This window comes from Coptis chinensis, chromosome 9 (assembly GCF_015680905.1).
Source record: "Coptis chinensis isolate HL-2020 chromosome 9, ASM1568090v1, whole genome shotgun sequence".
Lineage (NCBI taxonomy): Eukaryota > Viridiplantae > Streptophyta > Magnoliopsida > Ranunculales > Ranunculaceae > Coptis > Coptis chinensis.
The window spans coordinates 71,310,321-71,329,648 of record NC_141464.1 but is presented as its reverse complement, the minus strand read 5'-3'; the positions used below and the strand labels follow the sequence as shown (position 1 = coordinate 71,329,648).

The window sequence follows — 19,328 nt, the reverse complement described above, 5'->3', positions numbered from 1 at the left end:
GATACTACTACTGATTATCAACCATAATGGCATAATCAATTTCTACAAATAAGTTAATAACTTTAAAATTTATAATTAATTATTAATAGTTCAAAACAAAATAAAACTGTCTCAATAAGTCAATCTAACGCCCACTCTTCAAAAAGGTAAACTCCAAAACCCCTTTTTCTTCTTCGTGTTTTCTTTTAGATTTAACAAAAAAAAAAAAAAAAGTTTTAAATGGGAGATTTTCAAAATCTCGGGTTTTAAACGTTTTTTAAGTTTAAAACGTTTAAAACGGGTTTTTTTTTAAAAACCCGGGTTTTAAACTGGAACCAGACGCCTTGCCAATATCTCGGGTTTTAAACGCGTTTTTTTCAAAACAACCCGGAACTTGTGACAATGGAAATAGTCCTATGTGGAGGTGAAAAAAAATTGCTTGCATTGGGAATGCTCTAAATATGTATATTGGTTCAACTTTAAATGTTGAGGGCTAAATAAATTACAAACCCAAAGGTTCTTCTTGCTAGTGTTGTTGACATATCAAGCTTGACGACATTCTGTCATTCCAATTAACCAAAAGTTTTGAATCGACCCAAAGTTTGAATACCAAAAAAAAACCCTGAAGTTTGAAACTTTTAATATGACTAAGATTATGCCATGATGTTCCAAACCATGGTAACATCAAAATTATTGGTAAATTTGAAACTAGTCAAATTCATTGAAGAAGTTTACATATAAATTCAATTTTTTATCTCAAAATCGATGGCGCAAGGTACAACATTAGACGTTCGTATCAAGTTTCGAAAGCCTGATTCGACTATTGAGCAATGTTATACTCTCGGTACTTGTCGATGTTATTCCAACGTCGATAAATAAAACTCCAGGTATTCAATTTTGAGGAAATACTTTAAAATCCGCAACTCTCATCTCAAAGGGTATTGTCACGAGTGTTGCTAGACTAACACGAAAAATTGACACGTTTATCTGACATAATATGATGTGGCGGATGATACATGTCGTGTGTATCGTCGTCACTGGCATCATCATCGTCGTATACATGTTATGTATCATCACAGAAGAGGGTGATACATGCCATATATAATAATGATATATGACATGTATCATTCGCCACGTCACTATGTCGGGTGAATGTGTCAATTTTCTTTGTTAGTGTAGAATTATTGTATTGTCACAAGCTTCCTAGTTGTAGTCTATATCCCAAAGTCGGAAACTTCAAATGTCTACAAGAGTACAAAACTTTATCTGGAAAGCCTCTCAAAAGATTCTTCTCACATGTGATGTCTTAATCTCACATCACCTAAACATTGACCCATGTGTTGTTTTTGTAACAATGCTTTAGAGGATCTTTATCACTTATTCTCTCTCTGTCCTTGGACAAGAGGAATTTGGTTTCTCTCAAGTCTTTGCATATCAAAACTGATGCAAAGGACTTCATGGTTCATAGGTGGCTTCAATTGTGTCTCAGAATAAAGAAATCACCAAACATTGATAACATATGCTCTCTCACTCTATTTTGTGCCATTATGGATGCTATTTGGTAGGATAGGAACAACAACAGATTCATTGGGCAAGTGATTAGTCAACAATCTGTTCTACAACATGCTTATGCTATATGTCAGAACTGGAATCTTGCTTTCTCTATTACTAGAACTGAAGTTTCTGAAATTGATGCAGAGGAAAACTATTCCCAACCTACGGAACAAAGTTGGATAGAGCCACCACCTGACCGGTGTAAAGTTAACTTTGATGCAAGTTATTACAGTGATTGCTCTCATGCAAATCAGCAAATGTAGCTGTTGTTGGCAGGAACAATGATGGTAAGTATCTTGGTGGGAAGGTTGGCAGGGTCAGAGCTTCTACCCCTGGTGAAGCGGAAGCCTTAGCAGCAGAACTAGCAGTAGATTTTGCTGCTCAGAAGCAATGGAAGGAGGTCACCATTTTGGAAGGAGATGCAAAAATGGTGATACAAGCATGTCGCAACTTGGATGCAGCATCCTTTTGGACATGGTGACCAGCTTTACAACATATTATTAGTCTTTCTAGTAGTTTTAATTCACTGTTATTTAGATTTGCCCCGAGAGTCTGTAATGGGTCAGCTCATATAGTTTGGCATCAAAATGGGCTGGAAGTAAGACACAGCTAGCTGAACGGGAAATATGCAAATGGTCTTTAAACTAACTTTTAAATAATGAATGAATTAGGTACCCGTGAATTACTCACGGGTTCCACTATAAAAAAAAATTGAACTAAAAAGGAGCTTGCTGAAAAACTCAGAATCCTAATAACAAACCCTCATTTTCCAGCCTTAGAAAAGTTGCATGAAAATTAGACTACTAGTTCCAACTTCCTGTTTATCGAAGGAAAAAAAAAAAAAAAAGGTTCCAACTTCCAACTTCGTAAAAACGACTAATAAAAATCCACATCCTGATATGTTAATTGGAACATATTGGCGATATTTACACCAAAAATTTTAGTGTCAAGCTTTTCTGGAAAATGAAGGTGTTTGGGCTCTGGAGCGAGCAGGACATCCAGGTCCATATATTTGTTCAAGTCAAATGTGTCCAACTTGCTTAATGATCTATCTATCTTTCACCATTAAAAAAAAACATGGTCTATCTATCTATAGTTCTATGTAAGACCATACGCTGTGTTCATGGTCTAATAAGGCAATTACAACTGATACAAGATATTCACGAATTTTAGTAACACAGTTCATGGTTTTACATTCTCATCATTTTTTACCCAGTTGAGACCTATATGGATTTTCTTCATTAAGTTTTGATATGATTTAAGTAACACTGGGTCTTTGGTTCCCCCTCCCTCTTAATTTCTTTGACTGAATTGGTAAGTCGGATATATACTTCACCTAATCTATGCATATATATTTGGGATTTGGGAGATTAACTCAAAGATTATCTTCAACGCTCACCTCTTCAATGAATGAAATATTCAAGATTTCAAGGTAAATATTGTTTCGGCATTACTGTCCATGTATTCTGCTTTGCAATTATGTTTCATTTCACTGTCCATATTTAAATCAAAAGTTTTTTTCTATCAAAAAAGGAAATACCACTTTAATTTCCGAGTGCTTCAATTCATTTTGCGAAATAATATGAAATCGTTCTTAAAGTTATGATGCCCAGAATGTATTCAACTTCTCATTTTCAAACACCCCAACAGAATTCTACAAAGTCTATAGTATGCTCTCATTGTGGTTAAAAACCTCCAATCACCGTAGTCTACATTCTGCGTGCAAATTCTAAAAATAAAGAGGTGGTTGTATCATAAATCCTAATCGCCTTACAGTAAGTCACACAGAATGACAACAACCAAGTTAATCAGGAGCAAAGTTATTAGACTATGCATGGTAATTAATGTACGTGACTATTTAGTGTGAGCTTGTTATAACTCTAAACACATGGGCAAAAAACAATGGGGTACTGGAAACTTTAGTATGTATTAAGGAGACGTTATGTCCAAAGAAATTGTGTGAGCTGATTATCGATAGGAATATAGCATATTTACTTATTTTAGTCCTACATCATGTAATTTAAAATAGAACGGGATATCAACATTGAATAAAATAGGGCTTTTGCGGTCGTAAATTATCTTTGCGCTTCGGGCAATGATGCAGTCGGTGAAGTATTAACTGAGGCGCGTCAATTGCTGGTTGAAAACTATTTCCAACCTCCTTCTTAGGTTTGGGCCTGCCCCAAACCTTCGAGAATATTTGGAAGGGGTTACCTGTAAAAGGGTAAAAAACCTCTTAACTCCGCCAATGTCAACTCATAATAGACATTTGCCGGTCCCAAGCCCGGATAAAGGAGGAGGGAGAGGTTATAACACTACTTAAAGCTATTGTATGTTGGTCCACACTAAATATTATTTGATGCATGCCTGTTGTGGACTTGTGGTGGATCACGTAGGGCATAGCCACACCAAGGCCAATTGGCCTGATGGCCATGGCCGCGCGTTTGTCCAAGAAGGTTAAATTATCATTTAACCATCAAGAATGAACATGTGTACGTTTATTTACTAAGTTACTTATATTCCCTACTGAAGTAGAAAGGTGCAAATAAACTTAGTTGGATAACATCTTGTGGCCAATAGAAGGCATCTATCCAAACAGATATAAGAGAAACCAGAACATCTGGTCCTTCTTTACATTGTCTCTTTGCTTCTCATACCACAAAGCATGGCTTGTCTAGCAAACCTTAATTGTATTTCTCCAACCTCATCTCTCAAAGTGAAGAGTTCTAAAGTAGAAAACACTTCAAGAAGATTGGCAGTTGTTGGACTATCCAGCAATGAAACAGAACAATCCCAAGAACACCCAGCTCAGTTGCCCACAAACAATTTTGTATCCAGACAAACTACAAGAAGAGTTGTTATAGGCCTTGCCGCTGTTGCTCTTTCTTTGCAGTCTGGCATTGAGAAGGCACTGGCCGAGGATAATGGATATTGGAACACTGGCCCATTAACAGTACCTCTTGTTTCCAGCAGTAAGTTTTCTTGAGACTACATTGCTTGTATACCCTCATGACATGCGCTTTCATGATAATTGAACACTCAAATTTCGTATATTGCTTTGTTTTAGTAATGGCTTTTCTGTATCATATTTCGAGATAAAACTCCACAAGTGTAGCAAATATTTTGTACTGGATTGCTTGTGTTAAAGTCCAGATAATGGAGTACGCGGCATAAACTTTTGCGCTCTCTACCAAACTCTTAATAGATTTGAATAGAATTGAGTAGCGGATATTGGGTACTCTTCATTGAACCAAACATGTAGTACGTTTGCAAGTAGCTCCTATACTGTCCATATACAAACTTTGTGTTTCACAAAAGAGTGATTTATTTACAAACAGATATATGCTAAAGTCTGAAACGATCCTCTTTATGTGTATGTTTAGATGTCATTGTAAATAGCTGATATCGACTAAAAGATCCCCTGTGCGTGTTGTTCCATCTATCAATGGCGATTGTATTGTTACTGGGCAATTATTAGTCCCCTAGACAATCCCCGCCAAGAAAGCTGTCTCAAACATATATGGAACTTCAATTATATTCCATTAGCCAGACGACCAGTAAATTATATAGATGGAGTTTTAAGTTAGTGAGTAATCAATATTTCAATTGCAGAGATCGCAAATGAGGAAACCGGGACTCGAACCTTTCTCAAGAAAGGAATTTTTGTAGCAAATATTGGACCAAAGGGAAGTGCTTACAGGCTAAAGAAGTATGCTTTTGATCTGATGGGAATGGAGGATATATTAGGACAAGATGCATGGCATTATGTAAGGATGTATTTGCGCCTAAAGTCCTCAATCATGTACTATGATTTCGATACTGTGATCTCAGCATCCCCAGTTAATGACAAGGGACCTCTCACTGACCTGGCTAAACGATTATTCGATAGTGTGGAAAAGGTAACAATGCACAACCATCTTTATAGTCATTTGTGTTGATAACAAAACATTTGAAAGATGCCTAGCACCATTCAAGTCTGAGTTGTATCAATGTGATTCTTTGGAAGTGTATTAGTGCAATTCAGCCTTAAGTTGCTGCTTCCCTGTCTGGTTGTAGAACACAGTGAGATTAAAGACTTCTTTTCTATGCACCAACATTAACCTCTTTTGTGGTTATTAAGGTTAACAGGACAATCTCGATTTAACATTTGCTTTGAAAAGGACATCCATTAGTCATGATTCAATCGAGTTCTTAATACTAGATTGATTTGTTTGGCTCTGTTGAGCTTGGAAGATAAGCCTACGGAAATTTATTTATTTTTAATAATTGTTTTTCACAGCTTGAAGCTGCTGTGAAGATGCACAGTCTTCCTCAAGCAGAATCATGTTATCAAGACACCACAGCTATACTTCAGGAGGTTATGGAAACAAGAATGGCATAAGCCAGTAACAGCCGCTGTACTAATTTTCTTATAATCTTTCTAGTTTGTTATTGGAAGAAAATGTAGATAACTTCATTGCCTAAAATTGCCTCCTACAAACTTCAAGTTCAAATTAAGTGACTCTTTTCATTCTGTTCCAAAGCTTTTTCCAATATATTTGGTTTAACTTATCTTTTGCGGTCAATATGTTCACAGAATAATCAATTAGACTTGTTGAATTGTATTAAACGGGCATTCCTCGTGGTTAAAATGTAATGATAATAATGCTAGAAAGCCGGTGTTATCTTGAATACTGAAAATACCAAAATGACGCCACCTTGCACTGTAAACAAAGATTTATAAGGTAATCAGTGATCGAATAGCTTCATTTACAAAGAATTGAACATCAAGAATGATTGCGGGCACCATATACATCCTGAGAGTAGGTATCTCTGGACTTTTATATGAAGTAGAACTACATACATCTTTTGAGATCTAGGTTGGATCTAATTAAGCAACCAAGAAATTGGGTCAGGGAGTTTCTTTTAAAAAAAATTACACTTGCAAGATTGAGGATTATTATTTTATAGATTTACTACTAGTTACCTTTTTATATAATGAAAACTACTTGTACAAGAGAAAAAACAAGATTCAAAGAGAAAAAACAAGATTCAAAAGATTCAAAGAGAAAAAACAAGATTCAAAGGTGTTATCTATAACTACCTACGTTTTTAGGAAGACAATTTAGTTATTGAGATTTGTAACCATTTTATTCTCTTTTTTACCCTTATATAACTACCAAATTAAATATTTTCACTAAAAATAATATAATTCAATTATAACCACCTATTTTGCATTTTTAAATGCATATGTACAAATATAAACCACTAACGTAGTAAACTTATTTTAAAATACTAGTGCACTTTAAAATGTATATGCATTATGATATGCATTTTAAAGTGCATACACAAAATGCATATTATTTAATAGTTTTGACCAACTACTATGAAATGCAATGAGTTGGTTTAGGGTTTAGTGTCTAGAGGTTTAGGGTTTAAGTTTAGGGTCTAGTTTATAGGGTTTTAGGATCCGGTGTCTTGAGGTTTAGGGTTTATGCACTTAGGGTTTAGTGTCCAGAGATTTTTAGGGTTCAGGCTTAGGGTCTAGTCTATTGGGGTTTAAAGTTTATTCTTAGGGTCTAGTTTACAGGGATTTAGGGTTTAGTGTGTAGAGGTTTAGGGGTTTAGGCTTAGGGTCTAGTGTGACAAGTTTAATTTGTGTTACACCATATGCATTTTAAAATGCAAAGCGTGGTTGGTTATAAGTGAATTCTTGTTAGAATTAAAAGAGACTTAAAAAAAGAAGACCTCACTAACTTAAGTATATTGAATCATGGAGAGAATGAGATTGAGAGAAATCTTATTAATTGAGGTAAGTATGAATGGGAGGAGGTTACCTTTATATAAAACTAGGTAACCTCCTTTCCAAGATAAAAGATTACCAGGATAAATACCAAGATAAAGGATTACTAGGATAAACACCAAGATCGATAAAGGATTACCAGGATATACACATATGAGGAGGTGTCCCATATGGGCTTAATGGTGGGTATCCATATAAGTCCACGGATTTCATAACACTCCCCTTTGGATGTCTACCATGCATTTTGTGGAAATTCTAGTGGATGCATCTTTTGTAGTATTTTTCTGGATGCTCTGATAATTGTCTCATTAAAACCTTGCTAAGGAAAACACAGTGGGAAAAAACCAAAGCGAAGGAAAAAGAGTATAACATTACTCATAATCATTGTGACCTGCTTAATACTGCCTCATTAAAACCTTTACTAGGAAAACCCAGTGGGATAAAACTTAGATAAGATAAAAGAGTATAGTGCATATGTCCTGGGGCACATTCTTCAGGATGCTCCCCCTATTATATTACTCCCCCTGATAAAGTCAAGTCTTTATATGGCTTGGTGGTGAACTCTGCGCACATGCCGATCCCATATACAAGCTTTTGAAATGTATGCTTCTGTAGTGATTTAGTGAAGAGATCAGCAAGGTTGTCACTAGAACGAACTTTCTCGACCTTAATCTGATTCTTCTTCTAAAGTTGATGAGTGTAAAAGAATTTTGGCGCAATGTGTTTTATTTGTCCTATCTTCCTTTATAAATCCTTTTGAATCTGGGCTATATAAGCTGCATTATCCTCATAAATAATGTTGGGAACACTTGTTATATAAGGTAATTGACAAGAACTACGAATATGCCCAATTAATAACCTTAGCCATACACATTCACGACTAGATTCATGAAGAGCTAAAATTTCAGAGTGGTTAGAGGAAGTTGCCACTAAAGATTGTTTAGTGGAACACCAACAAATGACAACATTACCACTAAGAAATACATAACCTATTTGGGAGCGACACTTGTGAGGATCTGACAGAAATTCGGAATATGCATATCCCATAAACTTGGAACCTTTAGAATCCTTTGAGTAAAACAAACCTAAATCCATGGTTCCACATAGATATCTTAAGACATGTTTTACGCCGTTCCAGTGTCTTTTAGTAGGCGCTGAGCTGTACTTGGCTAACAAATTTATAGAAAAAGAAATGTCCGGTCTAGTGCATTGTGCTAGATACATTAATGCACCAATTGCACTCAAGTATGGTACTTGAGGACCCAATACTTCTTCATTTTCTTCTTTGGGGCGATATGGGTCTTTCTCTGTATTCAGTGATCAGACGACCATTGAGGTACTTAATGGATGTGCCTTGTCCATATGAAAATGTTTCAAAACATTCTCGGTGTAATTAGTCTGGTGGACTAATACACCACTAGAACTTCTCTCGATTTGCAAGCAGAGAAAAAGTCTTGTTTCCCCAAGGCCTTTCATCTCAAATTCTTTCTTTAGGTATTGAGCAGTTATCTCGAGCTCTTCCGGAGTTCCAATCAAATTTATGTCATCCACATAAACGGCTAGTATTGCAAATCCATTTAAGGATTTCTTTATAAAGACACATGGGCAAATTTCATTGTTTGCATACCATTCCTTAGACAAATATTCACTAAGACGATTGTACCACAATCTTCCGGATTGTTTCAAACCATACAATGAACGTCTTAGTTTGATTGAGTACGTACTCCTTGATTTTGCTTCAGGCAAACCAAATCCTTTAAGGATTTTCATGTAAATATCTTTGTCTATGTCCCCATACAAGTAGGCAATCACTACATCCATGAGTCTCATATCTAAGCTTTTGGAAACTGCTAAACTTATTAGATATCTGAAAGTTGTAGCGTCCATAATAGGAGAGTATGTTTCTTCATAATCAATCCCAGGTTTTTGCAGAAAATCTTGTGCCACAAGACATGCCTTATATCGAGAAATTTTATTTTTTTCATTTCGTTTTTGAACAAACACCCATTTGTAACCTACAGGGTTAACACTTTATGGGGTTTGTACTATAGGTCCAAATACACCACGTTTATTGAGAGACTCTAATTCTGCCTTGATGGCAACTTCCCATTTTGGCCAATCAGATCTTTGTCGACATTCTTTTATACTACGTGGTTAAGTTTCGTCATTGCCCTTGGATATTTTAGTAACTACCGTATATGTAAATACGTCATCGATGGTCATATCCTTTCTATCCCACACTTCTCTCGAATACGTATGGAATATTGAGATCTCATCATTTTCTGTTACTAGTTCCTCTTCACGGGCTTCCATAGTTAATTCGTTCATAACCTCTATCGGGGTTTTAGAGGAAGTGGGTGTTTCGTGCATAACCTCTTCTGGAGTGTTTTGCACAATTTCTTCTAGAGTATTATTTGGGCATAATTTTTTAGTGGATCTCCTCTTCCGGGGTACCGAGTCTTTGGAGCCTATAGGTCTGCCACGCTTCTGGCGTGCAACAGATTCATTTGCAGCTATATTCAAATTTTATCCAACGGGGACATTAATCTTAGCAAGTGTATTCATAGCTGGAACATGTGACCTAGTCACTTTTTCTGCATCATTGAATGCATCAGACAATTTATTTGCAATTTCTTATAGATGTAATATTCTCCTAACCTCATATTCACACTGAGGAGTTCTAAGATCTAGATGAGATAGAGTGAGAGTATTCAACTTCAATTCTCGTCGTTCTTCTGGAACGGGCTGTCCTGCTAGGACAAGGCATTCTTCAAGAACTTTCTTATCTCCCCCTAACGACAGGAATATTGTCTCATCAAAATGGCAATATGCAAAGCGTGCAGTAAACACATCTCCGGTCATTGGTTCTAGATACCAAATAATAGAGGGAGAGTCAAAACCAACATAAATCCTTAACCTTCGTTGGGGGCCCATCTTAGTGCACTGAGGTGGTGGGATGGGGACTTGAACCGCACATCCAAACTTGCGCAAGTATGAGATATTTGGTGGATTACCTATGACAAGTTGTGTAGGAGAAAATTTGTGATAGGCTGTAGGCCTAATCCTTATTAACATTGATGCATGCAAGATAGCATGTCCCCAAGCACTAATTGGTTATCTAGATTTTATAAGTAAGGGCCTTGCTATAAGTTGAAGGTGCTTAATGAGAGATTCAGCCAAACCATTCTGTGTGTACTTATGGTTTCCATATGGTACCCATTCATTATGATCTCTTTAAAGCTAAGTAAGTTTCTTTTGGAACTACTTGAAAATAATGCTTCTTTGATGAATATATGAGTACCATTTGGTAACATGATATGGGCTCTCCGGAGCCTTCAATGATTTGTACCAATTCCACTATGGTGGATACATTTCGTGGATTAAAAACCAACTCTAAGAAAAACTTTTGGTTTTTCAGTATTGTGTGTGTTGTGGCACTGTCGACTAGACATAAGTTATTATGACAATCATGCATTCCACGATCCATACCTTTATAGAGAAAACCATAGAATAAAATAAATTAACATAATTAGACAATCACAGAATAATGACTAATAACTTCTAATTCCAAACTCAAAATAATATAGAAAAAACAATAGTTACCATTACCTAATGAGAAAAAATCAAACTTAAAAACAAAAATAACTAACTTGTCTACTAATTAGACAAGTAATAGTAAAATTTAGATCTTCTGGATCTAGTTTGGTAATGGTTCAAACATAGCATCAAATGCTTCATTACTGAGAGGTTGGCCATCAGCATCCTCGAAGAAATCATTACAATTCAAGGGTGTAATGTCCAATGGTATTCCAGTATCAAATCCTTCCACCACATTTGTCTCCATTTCCATGGCATTACCAAAGGCCCTGTATTTTTCTACCAGATGTGCCTGTGCAAGCCAAGTACGTGACCAATACCCGGGTTCTCCACTTTGAAGCAGGTGCTCTCTGAATTTTGATTTTGATCTTTCTTAGTAGGGGGCGCGGACCACCTCTTTTGCTTTTTGAATTTCGTACTATTATGTGGGTGTATATAACTATCTCTTATGGAGTAGTTATTATATCCACCTCTTTTAGATTTTCCTCTTCTGGAGAATTTGTCTTGTCCACGTCCCCTTTTTCCTCTGTCTTTACCAAGGTTGGCATTTGCTTCAGGAATTGCCATCGCTCCAGTTGGTCTAGAGTTATGGTTCTTGATTAAAAGGTTACTATTTTGCTCCGCAACAAGGAGACATGTTATAAGATCAGAATATTTGGAGAATCGTCTCTCTCGATACTGCTGCTGCAGGAGCACATTCGAGGCATGAAAGGTAGAAATAGTTTTCTCTAACATCTGCTCATCAGTTACCTTTTCACCACATAATTTCAATCGATAAACTATATTAAAAAAAGCATAGTTGTATTCAGAAACTGTTTCATAGTCTTGAAACCTCAGGTTGAGCCATTCACTTTGAGTATTTGGTAGTATGACCATCTTCTGGTGATCATACCTATCCTTCAGGGATTTCCAAAGACCTGCTGGGTCTTCCTCTGTTAGGTACTCATTCTTTAAGTCGTCATGAATATGATGACGTAGGAATATGAGAGTTGTGGCCTTTTCCTTTGGACTCATTTTGTTTCCTTCTTTAATAGTATCACCAAATTTTTTTAGATTGTAAATGGATCTTGGCAGCCAACTGCCATGATAAATAATTGTCGCCTCTAATTGAAAAAGCTTGAAAATCGAGGGTTTGACATCTTTCAAGTAACTGTAAGAGAATAAACAAAATTTAGGCATCAAATTTTCATGTTGGATCAAGATTTGGGCCAGTATTTTGAGTCACATGTATAACAACCACCAAATATCACTTATCATAACAACTATTTATGTGTTGAAAACGGAGTTATAATGAATTATATGCATCAAAATAAGTTAAAATGGCTTCAAGAAGCTAATGTCATGAGCTGGGTTTTATTAACTTAAGGTCCATAACCAATAAAACATATGGGCTTTGGCCTTTAAAAGTTATTAGGCCCGACTAACAAAATAGATGGTGTCATTGTCATCTTCTCCACTAGAACAAACCGACCAGAACCTTTTAAAGGAATCATGGATACTTAACTTAACTAATTAAATAGATGCAAAACATACAGTAACCAGTCATCATAAAGCTCGAAATCCGATGTCAACAAATAACAATAAGGGTACCGACTACCATTAATAAAACATGTTGAATGAATCTAAACTTCATCCATTAACCAATAGGTAAGAGTAATCAATGAAATACACATGAACGTGAGATAGTGATACACAAGACACTAATATCTCTTAATAACATATATACCGATGATGGAAAAAAAAAATCTACAGTACACTAATATCTCTTAATAACATACATATGTTATTCTATAGTAAAGTTAAATTTGACAGTAACAAATTTAATATGGTATCAACAGTATCGATTATGATTTAATCACAGGTTAAACACATACCATTAATCATAAGTAAAATACATACCTTTAATCCAAAGTTAGAGACTATCGAGTTGATAACATGTTAGAATTAAAAAGACTTAAAGAGAACACCTCACTAACCTAAGTAGATTGAATCATGGAGAGAATGAGATAGAGAGAAATCTTATTAATTGAGGTAAGTATGAATGGGAGGAGGTTACCTTTATATACAACTAGGTAACCTCCTTTCCAAGATAAAGGATTACCAGGATAAACACCAAAATAAAGGATTACCAAGATAAACACATATGAAGAGGTGTCCCATATGGGCTCAATGGTGGGCATCCATATAAGCCCACGGATTTCATAACAATTCTAACATTTTAAAATGCATTGTAAAACATTGAGATCAAAATAACTTAATGAAATTTAAAATGTTGAGTTAAAGTGCAATACTAAATGTTTACTTTCAAATGCATTTTAAAATTTATAAAATTTTAAAGATTATGGAAGAGGAAATATAGTTGTTCAATAGGTGCAAATAATTAAAAGAGGGTATTTTTGTCAATTGCTGTAGAAAATGGGTTAACGTACATGTGTCAAATTATGGTTTTCGTGTAGAAACTAAAAATATTATGCCTATGGCTTTGGAGTCCAAACAATTCTTAACCGACTCCCTTAAACTAATTTTCTGAATTTTTACAGTGAAATCAGCTTTTCATGTCGTTGTTCATCTCAATAAGGATCATGGTCGATCTTCTCATGATATTTGTGCAGAGAATAGTAAATTCTTGTGGAAATTCAATATTCCACCTAGAATCACTGAATCAAGTTACTAATTTGGAAGTTAGCAAAAAATATGCTTCCAATTGTGGATAACTTTAGAGAGCATAAGATGAATGTGAATCTTGTGTGTCAAATGTGCAGGATAGTTGAAGAGAGTGCTTTGCATACTTTTTTCAAATGTCAATGGACGGCTAGAGTCTGGTTTGCATCACCTCTAACACTGAGATTCCCTGATTAGCTATTAGTTGAGCATAATTGGATGAAAACTATATTTCAATTGAATGAGGAGTCAGATGGTACTTCTACTTTGGCTTTCTTCATTATGGAGTCCATTTGGATGTCTAGAAATGCTCTTTTATTTAACCATGTTTCTTTATCTGTTGAGAGTTGTATTCATGCACAACTTGAGAGGTGGAATGAATGGAATGCAATTATGAATAACTTGTATCATGATACTCCTATTATGTATGAAGAAAATGAGAATATGCAGGTTGAGAATGAAAGGACAGTTCCACCACCAGGGTGGATTGAATTAATCTTTGATGTAGCCTATCATGATAACTTTAAATCTTGTGTTTTGGCTGTGGTGGTCAAGGATGAAGTTGGAACATGTCTAACAGAATTTACTATGAAGGAAAGGGCAAGGTCGATTAGTAGGGAAGAAGAACTTTTGGGAGCTGAACTTGTAGTGTTGACGGCACAGGAACTTGGGTGGCGAAATGTGATCATAGAGGGTGATGCTGCTGAAGTAATTAAGGCATTGAAGAAGGAAAGCTCCATCTAAGAATGGACTTGGAACTTTATGTTGCTGAATGTTGACTGACACTCACTCCTTTTTGTGTGTAGATGGTGTATGGATGATGTAGATAGATGATGGTCGTTGAACAAATAGAAGCGTATCAAAACCTAATTATCCCTCAATAAGTAAAAGATGAGTAGGGTATCGTTCCACTTTTAAGTGTATGTTATGTGAAGGACAGGACTGGAAAGGGGGTTTAAGGGATTAAAAACTATGATTATAGAGATTTAGATTCTAAGGCTAAACTAAACTAAATTAACTAAACTATTGAGAATTTATAAGAGAGGGAATTCAAGAGATTAGAATCCACTAATACTTTTGATCTATGACCTTCTGCTTCATGGTTGTTCTTACAAGTAGACTACAATTAGGCAATTGAGCAAGTGCCGATGCCCTCTTGGACGAAACATCGTTAACAATTAACTCTACTTAAGGTTGTTCCTATGTTTATGCTATTACTATCTTCTTTCCTTTTATGTAAGCTCGGGCAGCCATTCAATGTATTACCAAGAGCAACATCAAGGAGTACTTCCTAATAGGGCGGCCATTCAATGAATCACCACTTAAGGCAAACACAAAGAATACTTCCCCTAGGCAGCCACTCCCTGAGCTACCCCTTCTAAGGCAACACAAAGAATACTTCCCTAACTCTAAAAACTATACTACTAGAAGAAAAGTAAAGAACACTAGCATGATATTAATATTGCAAAACATAAACCCTATTCTATACTTCTATCCCCTGGTGTGGGCAATGGAACTAATAACTAAAAACATAAAGAATTAACTTGATTGAAGAACACCATGAACCAGAAGAATCATTAAACCTTAAGCACTGGCTTCATCTCCTCCCTTGAAGGAGAAGATTAGCCTTCCATAAAGAAGGAAGAACACGAAGAACGAGAAGAAGAAGACTCGAAGAACATAAGACTAGAAAGACTAATTTATTAAGACTCAGCTAGTTAAAACCGATCTTTTATTATTAATCTCTCTCTGCCTCAAGTTTTGGAGACAAGAATATAAGTGAATTGCCCTCTACCTGAGGCACTTAGGTCCTCTATTTATAGGGGTTACAATGAGCTCTAGAAGCATTCCAAACCGTCATTTGTTTCCTAATACAAATAGACTTCTTTCAGAGTCCAACTTCGTCTTCAAAACTGAGAAGGAATTGGCTACAGTGTTGATTCATGCGTCTGGACGCACTATTCATGCGTCCCAGACTTAATCAATGCGTCTGGACACTCGATCCATGCATCCCAGACGCGTAAGCCTATTTTGTCTCTTCTGCTCTATCCTTTTTGCGGGCTTTGGTCCAAGCAACGAATCCTTTGACCTTGGACTTCCAAATAGGCTTTAAAATAGGTCCAAGTCGCATCTTTAATAGCTTAAATTCTTTGGCCTTCTCCATGATTGTCCACGGGCTTCCCATATGATCCTTAATGCTCCGAATTGCCCCATTTTACCCCTTTTTCTCTAATATTCTACAAAACTCTCTTTTTCACCTGTAGATCTTAAAACATAACTTACAAACATTATTAGTCCACTAAGATGGCTAAACAAGAGGCATAATCGAGGGTTAAATTGCATTTTTTAAGCACTTATCACAACTCCCAACTAGCCTTTTGATAGTCTCTTAACAAATAAGATAAAAATAGATAAGTGATCAAAATCACATCCTAATAACAAAAATAAAATTCTAACTCACTTTCGTAGGCATCGCGATTGCATTTACCATAGGCAACAAGGCTTTAAACCTTTAAGTTCCCCAAAAAGGACGAGTTATAGTCTCGTGAGGATTTTCAAGTGATATACCCACAAAATCAATCAATAGCATGTTCAAGAATGATAGTATTTTTCAGAGAGAGAAATTCCTTACCCACTTAGTGCTTACTCCAATAGACAATCTGCATTGCGAACTACATTGCTGCAAAGACTCATAGATTATGATGGGAGATAGTAAAAATTGACAAAATTCTCAATCAAGGCTTATGTCTGTACTTAGTCAATCTCTTATACTCTTCTATCCAAGAAACGGAATCCCTAGTTTACCTTTAGACAAATAATCTCGACTTTCAATCCTCACCGGTCATACTATCAACAAAGAATCTCTCAGAAGATGGTCTACTATTTTACCTCATGTATGTGGGGAAAAGAATAATGCATACGAACATCCCACATACTACCTTGAAAAACAGACTTCTGAATGAAAGTAGTCTCATGGAAAGAATGTCAATCACATATGAAGTGTCGGGTCCTTCACTTTAGCATCCTCTCACCTATTCTAGACTTCGTACCATACTGTAGTGATAAGTCATGGGTTGTAACTTGGCTTGGGTATTTGTTTATGAAGGAAAGGTAAAAAGGATTCTAAGGTTGTTTCTGAAAACACTAATGGTTTTGCTTCTTTCTTTGGAAGATTTCTTCAAATTCTGTATTGCAGAAAAATTCTTCCTTTCTCTTAGCTTTTCCATCCATTCGCTTTCAACTTTTTTTTTTTTTTTTTTTTTTTTTTTTCGATTGGTATATCCTTGATTAGTACTGGATATGCTTGTTTTCCACTAGCTTCTTTCACATTGAATAGAATGATGGTCTTCATTGTATCTCTCTGATATTTCCTTGTAATCTTCCTTTTATGGTCTTTCTTTCTCTTTGTGCCCCTCGTATTCTCAGAAACATATGGGTATGGCTGATAAAGATTTTGGCTATACTCCTTGTCTGGAGTTGGGTGACGGGTAAAGGGTTTTATGAAAGAAAATGGCTTATTGTAAGACTCAAAAGGGTTTAACATGATGGTCCTACTAGGTGGGATAAAGGCTGAATAGGTTCACTACTTGACTTATCAGTATGATACTCTGTTTCGAATAGACTACAATACCTAATGGCTATCTCCCCAGTTGATGTCACTTCATGATTAACCAAATCAACGAATAATGAGACTATATTACAACGACATAAAGAACTGAAAGATTTGAGTCACTAAGACTCAGATTTTTCATAAGAACTCTCCAAAGAATGGGTATAAAGCTCAAGTATTACGGGCTAAATCTAAAAATTCTACTTCAAGTTTACTAGGGATTTAAATCTCTCTTTTAGCAAAAGTACACAAAACTGACCAAATACTATGGTGGTGCCTTGATAAAGAATTCTATCAATAAGAACTATGTCCGAGCATAATAAATAGTCTAAGCCGTAATGAAATCAATAATATCAACTATCTATCAGACTCAACACTAAGCAGTATAGAATCTATATCCCAGACTCATCATTAAAATTTATTTTTCTCATGCTACTGATATAGACACCAAAAATATTTTTGTTTTTATTTTTGAAAACTAATTTTCGAAATTCATTTCTCAAGTACACCCTCCCCCTACTTATGCATGCATTGACCTCAATGTATAAAGAAGTAAATAAAATGGATGAGAAAAAGGTAGGATATTACCATTGATGCCGAATATCAGAATTAGTTCAAGAAACAAATTTTTAGGTCTTTTTACGTCAGATCCCCAAGACATAATGTGAGTCTTTTAAAGTCAGATCCTCAAGACTTTTGAGTCCTTTATAGTCAGATCCTCAAGACTAGTACTCCCACCCACTAGGTTCCACTTTGTAGGAATTCTTCTGATCTCTCTCAGCATGTGATTGACAAAAGTATACCTTGTACCAACAATTTTCTCTTAATGGCTGCAACCCAGGACAAGTTTCAGAATGGCAATTCTTACAACAACCTAGCTTACGTACTCTCCTGTTATGTGCAAATGGACTTTTACCGAACCCTACACGAGCCATAGAAATAATCTTCCTTTGAAGGTCAACAGGGAGTAAATCCCATAAACTAACAGGTGGTGAATACTTAGGTTTCCATCTCAAAACTGATCTTTCGACAACATGCTTACTTCCTGTAGACATTTTTGCTCGATCTACTAGAATTCCTTCCAGCAGTATCCCTTCCTTTACCATGAAGTGACACTTTTCCCAGTTCAGAACTAAGTTGGTATAGCAACAACGTTTAAGGACTAAGGAGAGATGATGCGCATAAATCCTTAAAAGGACATGTGAATGTCTTTTCTTGGTCCTCGGGGTGAATATGGATCCGAAAGTATCCCGAGTAACCATCAAGAAAGCGTTAGTAAGCTTGTCCAAATTAATCTTTCTAATATCCGATCGATGAAAGGCAATTGAAAATGATCTTTCCTCGATCGCGCTATTCAACTTCCTCAATCGATGCAAACTCTCCATCGGTAGAATCAATCTCGGTTGGAATCAACTCATTGTTCTCATTCTCGATTACTGTGGTTCCAGACTTCTTCGGCACAACTTGAACTGGACTAACCCATCGACTATCAGAAATAGGGTAGATAATGTCGGCGTCAAGGAGTTTGACAACCTCTTGCTTAGAAGTTTTGGAATCCTCTTCCAGATGAATCCTATGTTGAACTATCATAGGGCTGATCCCCTTGATATCATCAATTGTCCAACCTATAGCTGACTTGTGTTCCTTTAAAAGTGCTACTAACCTGGATTCCTACTCCTCACTCAAATCTGATGCAATGACTACTGGGTAGGTTCCCAAATCTCCCAAGAAAACATACTTGAGTGTAGACAGCAAATGCTTCAATTCTAGCTTAGGCGGCTCCTTCTTAAGTTCTTTATATGGTCCATCAGGCATTGTCTCAACACTAAGTTCATCACAGTCTGAGTCTGTCAGAGCTTTCAACAACTCGTCAGCAGGATAGGAATGAGTCAGATAATCCTGTGCTAACGCTTCAATCATACAAACCTCGTTCACAGCACACACCTCCTGTGGTTGCTGTAACGTATGGAAAATATTGGTTTCGACTCTCATATTACCAAAGGATAACATCATATTACCGTTTCAACAGTTGATGAGTGCATTTGCAGTGGCTAAGAATGGTCTGCCAAGAATGATTGGTATCTGCCTACCAGATGTAGGTTCTGTGTCGAGTACTATGAAATCAACCGGATAATAAAAATCTTC

At 36.1% G+C, this 19,328-nt stretch overlaps 3 protein-coding genes and 1 pseudogene across 3 annotated transcripts; 3 read left to right on the top strand and 1 right to left on the bottom strand.

Moving 5' to 3' along the window:
- The first annotated feature begins 3,610 nt into the window (after positions 1–3,610).
- LOC147477802 (U4 spliceosomal RNA) lies at positions 3,611–3,749 on the top strand (annotated as a pseudogene).
- A 358-nt stretch (positions 3,750–4,107) lies between these two features.
- Positions 4,108–6,055, top strand: LOC147477801 (photosynthetic NDH subunit of lumenal location 3, chloroplastic-like). Its single transcript, XM_086584674.1, has 3 exons — positions 4,108–4,505; positions 5,146–5,432; positions 5,813–6,055. Exons 1-3 carry the CDS (start codon positions 4,199–4,201, stop codon positions 5,912–5,914), a joined length of 696 nt encoding a protein of 231 aa, XP_086440800.1. The 5' UTR covers positions 4,108–4,198; the 3' UTR covers positions 5,915–6,055.
- A 5,136-nt stretch (positions 6,056–11,191) lies between these two features.
- LOC147477800 (uncharacterized) lies at positions 11,192–11,926 on the bottom strand. The gene has a single exon (XM_086586084.1). The coding sequence runs from the start codon at positions 11,924–11,926 to the stop codon at positions 11,192–11,194; it is 735 nt and encodes a 244-aa protein (XP_086442210.1).
- A 1,866-nt stretch (positions 11,927–13,792) lies between these two features.
- On the top strand, positions 13,793–14,317 carry LOC147477799 (uncharacterized). Its single transcript, XM_086586083.1, has one exon. The coding sequence runs from the start codon at positions 13,793–13,795 to the stop codon at positions 14,315–14,317; it is 525 nt and encodes a 174-aa protein (XP_086442209.1).
- Positions 14,318–19,328: the final 5,011 nt, after the last annotated feature.

Bases quoted from the DNA above. Each gene is read 5' to 3' on its own strand.
- LOC147477799 (XM_086586083.1), top strand. From the start codon at position 13,793: ATGAAAACTATATTTCAATTGAATGAGGAGTCAGATGGTACTTCTACT.
- LOC147477800 (XM_086586084.1), bottom strand. From the start codon at position 11,926: ATGAGTCCAAAGGAAAAGGCCACAACTCTCATATTCCTACGTCATCAT.
- LOC147477801 (XM_086584674.1), top strand. From the start codon at position 4,199: ATGGCTTGTCTAGCAAACCTTAATTGTATTTCTCCAACCTCATCTCTC. The intron at 4,506-5,145 runs GTAAGTTTTCTT...TTTCAATTGCAG, and splicing joins AGTACCTCTTGTTTCCAGCA to AGATCGCAAATGAGGAAACC. The intron at 5,433-5,812 runs GTAACAATGCAC...TGTTTTTCACAG, and splicing joins TATTCGATAGTGTGGAAAAG to CTTGAAGCTGCTGTGAAGAT.